This window comes from Orycteropus afer, unplaced genomic scaffold, assembly GCF_000298275.1.
Source record: "Orycteropus afer afer isolate SDZICR_OR568_19922 unplaced genomic scaffold, OryAfe1.0 scaffold00014, whole genome shotgun sequence".
Lineage (NCBI taxonomy): Eukaryota > Metazoa > Chordata > Mammalia > Tubulidentata > Orycteropodidae > Orycteropus > Orycteropus afer.
Window position 1 is genome coordinate 20294931 of NW_006921601.1, and position 9425 is coordinate 20304355.

At 40.4% G+C, this 9425-nt stretch overlaps 1 protein-coding gene across 1 annotated transcript in view; it reads left to right on the forward strand.

The window, feature by feature from the left end:
- The window catches only part of NELL1 (neural EGFL like 1), a 1238690-nt gene that overhangs the window by 108139 nt on the left and 1121126 nt on the right, over nucleotides 1-9425 (forward strand). Inside the window, exon 3 of the mRNA XM_007955935.2 lies at nucleotides 2631-2781. Coding sequence (XP_007954126.1) covers nucleotides 2631-2781 — 151 coding nt within the window. The remainder of the gene's footprint in view (nucleotides 1-2630; nucleotides 2782-9425) is intronic.

Sequence of the window (9425 nt, forward strand, 5' to 3'; positions counted from 1 at the left end):
CCCGCCCCCAGTGACTGCTGTTGGGATTAGATATGGAGAGTAAAGAAAAGGGAGGGATCAAGGACAATTCCTATATTTTTGGTTTCAGGAACTGGGTGATGCCATATACCAAGTCTGTGAACTGCAGGAGAAAATAGGGGGTTGAAAGTAGGGAGAAATCCAGAGCTCTGTTATGGGCATATACAATTTGAAAGACTCAAAGGAGATAAGAAGTTGGCAATTGAATTTATGAATCTATTACTTAAGAGAGAGTTTGGAGCTGGAGATACAAATTTTGGGGTCGTCAGCCATAAGGCTGATTAATATCACCCAGGGAGAAGTGAGTGAGAGCTGAGGTTACCCCAACCTGATACAATATTCACATCCCTTTGTTCCTAAGGCATTTGACTGCTAACCAGAAGGTTGGTGGTTCAAACCCATCAACCACCCCTCAGAAGGAAGATGGGGCAATCTACTCCCGCAGTGATACCACCTTGGAAATCCAAGGAGTGGTTGCTGTGAGTCACAGTTGACTTGATGGCAGTGAGTTTGAATTTTTTTTTTTTTGTGCTTTCTTCCATTTGAATTCATAGCAGGCGTGGCTGATGAATCATGACCCTCTCTTCTTTGAGCCTGAATTTCAGAATCTTTCTCAAATGCTTGCTCCAGGCAGCCACTACCAATCAGTTGATTCCTAATTGATGAGTATAAAAGGAAAATTAGTTCTTTTTGACTAAACAGATACATTCAAGGGAAAAATGTTTTTCTGGCACTAAATTTGAGGTGGAATTTATAATGAGGATCTCTGCCTAATAGTAAAGATAATGAAAATGATGCTAACAAACATTTGCTAGTTGTTACAAAGTGCCCCCCCCCCCAATCGTCCTTAAACCCTTTGATTTTGTAGAAGGTATAGAAGCATTCTTTAAGTGGCTGTTACTTCAGCCCTTGACAACAGCTGATAGCATGCCACTTGAGAGTAAAGTAGTGAAAGGCGTTCTTTTGGTGGGAAAGTGAATGCTGTCCCGGTAGGTCTTATGTTGCTAGAGTTCTCTGCCTGGGTTGGGTGCCTCCATGGTAGAGGGCCATCCTTGCTTCATGCCATCCATAGCCTGCACTTTTACAGCTGAGAAAAACTGTCATGCTCCCCACTGCCACCTTTTTTTTCTGTACTGCAAACTTGAAACAGCAATTCATAGAATCAAAGGACACTAAACTGGAAAAAGAGCTCTGGTGACATAGTGCCTAAAGCACTTGACTGCTAACCAGAAGGGTAATGGTTCAAACCAACCAGCTACTCCTCGGAAGGAAGGTTGGCCAATCTACTTGTGTAGTGATACTGCCTTGGAAACCCAAGGAGGGCTCACTATGAGTCAGATCCAATTCGACAGCAGTGAGTTTGGAAACTGGAAAGGCCCAGGTCCTCCCCCTCATTTTGCAGATGAGAAGACTGAGGCCCAAGGTCAAGGATTCAAGGATTTAATTTGTTAGAAAACACTCTTTGCAATGATATTCTTCAAGGTCCATCTAAGTCTGTGATGTTGCTTGGGCAGTACAGCCTTTGAAGTTCTGTTTTTTCGACGGCTCTTCATGCAGCGCTGGAGAAATATCTAAGTAGTTATCATACAGTCAGAGGAGATGGCCAGGGTGTGACAGGAGGCCACTGAACATGCCTTTAATGTTCCTTTATCATCCTCCAAAAAGTTTTCTGTCATCTTCTCCCTCATTGTCCCTTTTCTGATGCCAGGATGTATCTGATGCCATTGCCATCAAGTTGATCTGAGCCCAAGAAGTATCACATAAAATGAGATAATGCCCAGTTTATCATGACAAGAGTGGATCTGAGTTTGAAGTGATGGATGTCTCTCATTATGGGAATGTTAGAGAAAGAAAGGTTCCTGCCCAGGAGGGGGATGATGACTGGACTTACACCCCTCTACCTTTGCCAGATTGTCTTTAGCTTTAATGAATATTTCATGAGGAAAGTCATCCATTGCATGTTTCTAGAGAAATTCCAGGCACGTTTTTGGATCACGAGTGTGCCTTATATTTATTCTTTAAGCAAAGGCAGAGTTGTCTGGCATTATTAGTACTAGTAAATCTCTGCTGGATGCAAGGAAAGGACAGAATTCCTTAGATGCTTTGTGGGGAGAAGGAAACCTAGTCCATGGGAAAAGTGAAATTGAGCTTGCTGAGAGCATTTGGGTCTTGCTACATCCAAGATTCTTTGAATATAGGACACCATTTATCTGATTGCCTCTCAACTTACTTACAGCAACGTAATCTGTTTGCAGCAGCTTGAATTGCCCAGTGTCCTGCCAAAATTTCTGTCAGAAAATCATTGTGAACTTGTCAAAGTGACAAGTGGGCATGGTGACAGAGATGGCATTTCTGGGTTTTGCATTGAATGAATGCAACACTATGGCATGGTGGGTGGCTCCTGAAAATGAAAACTATTGGCAGGAGGGGTCAATGAAAGATATACTCTGAATCCTTTGGACATTGCAGTTTTAACTATGGATCTTTTCTCTTCTTCTTTCTTGTGTTCCTTCTCTTCCTCCTTCTATATTTCTTCTCTTTTCTTCTCCTTGTCTTTACCTCTCCTCTTTCTCCCATCCTGATTTTCCTGCTCCTCCTCTTTGACTCTGTAGATACAGAAAGAGAGATTCATGCAGCCCCTCATGTGAGTGAGAAATTAATTCAGCTGTTCCGGAATAAGAGTGAATTCACCTTTCTGGCCACAATACAGCAGAAGCCATCAACATCAGGAGTGATACTGTCCATCCGAGAACTAGAACACAGGTGAGAAAGCTCTTTCTGCTTTTGAAAATCCAGATCTACTTAAAAGGTCATGAAAATGACTTACTTTGAAATTTAGAGGTCAGAACTCTTTGGAAACATTTAGGTAGCTGAGATCTTACAACAAGGTAAATAGTAAAGACATTAGCCCCATTGTTTGGTGTCTCTTTATTTTCTTGATGATGTCCTGTGAAGTACAAAAGTTGTAATTTTGGTAATGTCCAATTTATCTATTTTTGTGCATGTAGCTTGTGCTTTTGGTGTCCTGTTTAAGAAATCATCACCTAATTCAAGGTCACAAAGATTGACTACTCTGTTTTCTTTATAGTATTAGCTATTACATTTAGGCTTTTGATCCATTTTCAGTTAATTTTTGTGTATACTGTGTGGTCTGTGGGTCCAGCTTTATTTCACGTGTTAATAGCCAGTTGTCCCAGCACCATTTACTGAAAAGATGATTTTTTCCCCATTTAATTGTCTTGGCACCCTCTTTGAAGATCAGTTGACTGTAAATGTGAGAGTTTATTTCTGGACTTTAATTCTATTTCACTGCCTAAGGCATTTTAACTGTGGATATTTTCAGAAGGCTGGCAGTTCAAACCCACCAGCCACTCCTTGGAAGGAAGGTTGGGCAATCTACTTCTTTAGACTCCCAAGGAGTCTACTTTCGCCTCTGAAACCTAAGAAGGGGTTGCTGTGAGTCGGATCTGACTTGACAGCAGTGATTTGGTTTTTGATCCTTTATGTCTATTCCTATGCTAGTACTGTCTTGATCACTGTAGCTTTGTATAGTGAGATAGGAAATTAGGAAGTGTGAACCCTCCAAATTTGTTTCTCTTTTTTAAGGTTGTTTTGTCTATTTTGGTCCCTTTGCCTTTTTCTTGTGTGAATTTTAGAATAAGTTTGCCAATTTCTGCAGAGATAACAGCTGGGATTTTGATAGAGATTGCATGGAATCTGTAGATCAAGTTGGGGAATGTCATGGATTGAATTGTGTTCCCCCAAAATATATGTCAACTTGGCTGGGCCATGATTCTTGGTGGTTTGGCAGTTATGTTAATGATGTAATGTGGTGGTTAGGCAATGATGTAATCTTGCCCAATGTTGTGATTTCATGTGATTAGCCTTGATCCAATATAGAGAGATTAGAGTAGGATAACCAAAACAACAACAACAACAACAACAACAACAAAACACAAAAAACACCCATCTTGGGTATCTGAGGTGGTATCTCTATAGCAGTAGATTGCCCAGTCTTCCTTCCGAAGAGTGGCTGGTAGGTTTGAACTACCAGCCTTCTGGTTGGCAGTCAAGTGCCTTAGGCAGTATACAACACCTTTAATCAGGTCACAGACCTGATCCAATATTAGGGGATTTTGTCTGGGCTTGTATTACCTTTCATCTTACAAGAGATAAAAGGAGAGAAAAGCAGAAAGAGAGGGAACTGCTACTATCAAGAAAAGAAGAGCTGGAGTGAAGTGTGTCTTTGGGACTCAGGGTTCCGGCACGGGGAACCTCCTAGAGTCCTGAGACACATGGTAAGAAAGCCTTACTGTCCAGCCAGCACTCTGAATTTAGACTTCTAGCCTCTTGCATTGTGAGAGAATAAATCTCTGTTTGTTAAAACCATCCACTTGTGATCTCTCTGTTATAGCAGCGCTAGAGAACTAGTTGCTGTGAGGCTGGAGGCTGTGAGGCTGGAGGCTGTGAGGCTGGAGGCTGTGTCAGTGGTGTTTCAAATGCCAATAGGGTTGCCCATGGTGGTTGAGTTTCAGCAGAGCTTCCAGATAGATAGACTTAGAAGAAGGAAGAAGCCATCTACTTCTCAAAGAAATGGCCAGTGAAGACCTTACAAATAGCAATGAAACACTGTCTGATGTATTTCTGGACAACATTATGAATAGCCCTGAAACATTGTCCGATACAGTGCTGGAAGATGAACCCCTCAGGTTGGTAGGCACTCAAAATATGACTGGGAAAGAGCTGCCTCATCAGAGTAGAGCTGACTTTAATGATATGGATAAAATAGAGCTTTCAGGACCTCCATTTATTGATGTAGCATGACTCAAAATGGAACGAAACAGCTGGAAACATCCATTAATAATCAGAACATGGAATGTACAAAGTATAAATCTGGGAAAATTGGAAGTTGTCAAAACTGAAGGGGAATGCATAAATATGGATATTCTAGGCATTAGTGAGCTGAAATGGACTGGTTTTGGCCATTTTGAATCAGACAACCATATGATCTACTATGCTGGGAATGATAAATTGAAGAGGAATGGCATGGCATTCATCATCACAAAGAATGTTTCAAGATCTGTCCTGAAGTACAGTGTTGTCAGTGAATAGGATAATATCCATATGCCTGCAAGGAAGTAATACTATTATTATTCAAATTTACGCACCAAACACTAAAGCCAAACATGAAGAAATGGAAGACTTTTACTAACTTCTGCAGTCTGAAACTGACTGAACATGCAATCAAGATTTATTAATTATCATAGGTGATAGGAATGCAAGAATTGGAAACAAAGAAGAATCACCAGTAGTTGGAAAATTTGGCCTTGGTGATAAAAATAACACTAGAGATCGCATGATAGAATTTTGCAAGACCAATGATTTATTCATTGCAAATATATTTTTTCAACAGCATAAATGGCAGCATAAATGGACTTCACCAGATAGAATGTACAGGAATCAGATTGACTACATCTGTGGCAAGAGGCGCTGGAAAAACTCAATGTTGTTATGTGCTGTTGTGTCGTTGTCGCTGACTCATAGCGACCTAATGTACAACAGAACGAAATACTGCCTGGTCCTGTGCCAGCCTCACAATCCCTATACCTTAGCCCATCACTACAGCCACCATGCCAATCCATCTTGTTGAGGACCTTCCCCTCTTTCATTGACCCTCTTCTTTACCAAGCATGACATCCTTCTCCAGAGAATGGTCCCTCTGACAACATGACCAAAGTATGTGAAATGAAGTCTGGCCATCCTCACTTCCAAGAAGCATTCTGGCTGCACATCTTCCAGGACAGATTTGTTAGTTCTTTTAGCAGTTCATGGTACTTTCAGTATTCTTTGCCAACACCACTGCTTAAAAGCATCAAGTCTTCTTTGATCTTCTTATTCATTGTACAGCTCTCACATGCATATGAGGCGATTGAAAATAACATGGTTTAGGTTAGGCACAGCTTAGTCTTCAAGGAGTTATCTTTGCTCTTCAGTGCTTGAAAGAGGTCTTTTGCAGTAGATTTGCCCAATGCAATACGTCTTCTGATGTCTTGACTGCTGCTTCCATTGACCTTGATTGTAGAACCAAGCCATATGAATTCTCTAACAACTTCAATCTTTTCTCTATTTATTGTGATGCTGCTTATTGGTCCAGTTGTGAGGATTTTTGTTTTCTTTGTGTTGAGATGTAATCCATAGTGCAGACTGTATCTTCAGTCTTCATCAGTAAGTGCTTCAAGTCATCCTCACTTTTCAGCAAGCAAAGTTGTGTCATCTGTGTATTGCAGATTGTTAATGAGGCTCTCTCCAATCCTGATGCCATATTCTTCTTCATATAGTCCAGTTTCTCAGATTATTTGTTCAGCATATAGATTGAATAAGTATGGTGAAAGGACACAACCCTGACACACTCCCTTCCTGATTTTAAACCATGCAGTATCCCCTTGTTCTTTTTGAATGACAGCCTCCTGGTCTATGCATGGGTTCCTCGTGAGTGCAGTTAAGTATTCTGGAATTCCCGCTCTTCTCAATGTTATCCATAATTTGTTTTGTTCCACACAATCAAATGCCTTTGCATAGTCAGTAAAACACAAGTAAACATCTTTCTGGTATTCTTTGCTTTGAGTCAAGATCCATCTGACATCACCTATGATTCCTTTGTTCCATGTCCCCTTCTGAATCCAACTTACATTTCTGGAAGTTCTCTGTCAGTATACTGCTGCAACCATTTTTGAATTATCTTCAGTAAGATCTTACTTGTGTGTGATATCAGTGCCATTGTTTGAGAATTTCCACATTCTGTGGGATCACCTTTCTTTGGAAAGGGTGCAAATGCGAATTTCTTCCACTCAGTTGGCTAGGTAGCTGTCTTCCATATCTCTTGGCATAGCTGAGTGAGTGCCTCTAGCATAGCATCCATTTGTTGAAACATCTCAATGGATATTCTGTCAATTCCTGAAGCTTTTTTTTTTTTTGCCAATTCCTTTAGTACAGCTTTGACTTCTTCCTTCAGTACCATTGGTTCTTGATCATATGCCACCTTCTGAAATGGTTGATCAGATACCAATTCTTTTTGGTATGGTGATTCTGTGTATTCTGTCCATCTTCTTTTGATGTTTCCTGAATCATTCAACATATTGCCCATGGAATCTTTCAATATTGCAATTTGAGGTTTAAATCTTTTCCTCAGTTCTTTCACTTTGAGAAATGCTGAGCATGTTCTTCCCTTTTGGTTTTCTAACTCCAACTCTTAGCACATTTCATTATAATTATTGACTTTGTCTTCTCAAGCTGCTCTTTGAAATCTCTGTTCAGCTCTTTTATCCTGTCAATTCTCCCATTTGCTTTAGCTACTCTCCATTCAAGGGCAAGTTTCAGAGTCTCCTCTGACATCCATTTTGATCTTTTCTTCCTTTCCTGTCTTTTTAATGACCTTTGCTTTCTTCATGGATGATGTTCTTGATGTCAATTTTCTGGTTTTCGGTGTTCAATGCATCAAATCTGTTCTTTAGATGGTCTCTAAATTCAGGAGGAATATAATCAAGGTCATATTCTGGCTCTAATGGACTTGTTTTAATTGTCTTCAGCTTTGAGTTGAACTTGCATATGAGCAGTTGATAGTCTGTTCCACAATCAGCTCCTGGCATTGTTTTGGCTGAAGATACTGAGCTTCTCCATTACCTCTTGCCACAGATGTAGTCAATCTGATTCCTGTGTGTGTACTCCATCTGGCAAAGTCCACGTATATAGCCACTGTTTGTGTTGTTCAAAAAAGGTATTTGCAATGAATAATTTTTTGGTCTTACAAAATTCTATCATGTGATCTCCAGTGTCATTTTCATCACCAAGACCATAGTTTCCAACTACCAGTGATGCTTCTTTGTTTCCAACTTTTGCATTCCAATCACTAGTGATAATTAGCACATCTTGACTGCATGTTTGGTCAATTTCAGACTGCAGAAGTTGGTGAAAATCTTCAATTTCTTCATCTTTGATTTTGGTGGTTGGTGCGTAGATTTGAATAATAGTAGTATTAACTGGTCTTCTTTGTAGGTGTATGGATATTATCCTGTCACTGACGTACTTCAGAATAGATCTTGAAACATTCTTTGTGATGATGAATGCCATGCCATTCCTCTTCAATGTGTCATTCCCAGCATAGTAGATCATATGGCTGTCTGATTCAAAATGGCCCAAACTGGTCCATTTCAGTTCATGAATGCCTAGGATATCAATCTTTATGCATTCTACTTCATTTTTGACAACATCCAATTTTCCTAGAGTCATGCAGAACATGCATTCCATGTTCTGATTATTAATGGATGTTTGCAGCTGTGTCTTCTCATATTGAGTCATGCCACATCAGCTAAAGGAGGTCCTGAAAGCTTTACTCCATCCATATCATTAAGGTCAGTGCTATTCTAAGGAGGCAGCTCTTTCCTGGTCATATTTTGAGTGCCTTCTGAGTCGAGGGTCTCATCTGTTGGCACTGTATCAGATTATGTTTCAGGGCTCTTTTTCAGTAACATATCAAGCAGTGTTTCACTGCTATTCATAAGGTTTTCACTGACCAATTCTTTGAGAAGTAGATGGCTTCTTCCTTTTTCCAAGTCTGTCTTAGTCTGGAAGCTCGGCTGAAACTTGTCCACCATGGGTAACCCTGTTGTCACTTGAAACACCAGTGGCATAGCCTTCAGCTGGACAGCAACTCACAAGCCACCACAGGACGACAAACTGACAGATGAGTTTGTCACCCTTTAGCTGTTCCAAACTGCTCTACTCCCACTTTCTGACCTCCCATACCAATTCTAGCCTGCCAAAAGCTATCTGCTGCTACTTCCCTGCCTTCCCTACCAGTTCTGGCCCTCCAAAAAGCTGTCTGCTACCACTTCCCCGAAAGCTCAATATCTTCAGCCAAAACAAGGCCGGAGCTGATTGTGGAACAGACCATCAACTGCTCATGTACAAGTTCAAGTTAAAGACAATTAAAATATGTCCATTAGAGTCAGAATATGACCCTCCTGAACTTAGAAATCGCCTAAAGAATAGATTTGATGCATTGAATACCAGTGACCGAAACCAGAGGAATTTTGAGAGGACATCAAGAACATCATCCATGAAGAAAGCAAAAGGTCATTAAAAAGACAGGAAAGGAAGAAAAGACCAAAATGGATGTCAGAAGAGACTCTGGAACTTGCCATTGAATGAAGAGTAGCTAAAGCCAATGGAAGAAATGACAAGATAAAAGAGCTGAACAGAAGATTTCAAAGAGCAGTTTGAGAAGACAAAGTCAATTATTATAATGAAATGTGCAAAGACTTGGAGTTGAAAAGCCAAAAGGGAAGAACATGTTGGCATTTTTCAAGCTGAAAGAGCTGAAGAAAAAATTTAAGCCTTGCGTTGCAATA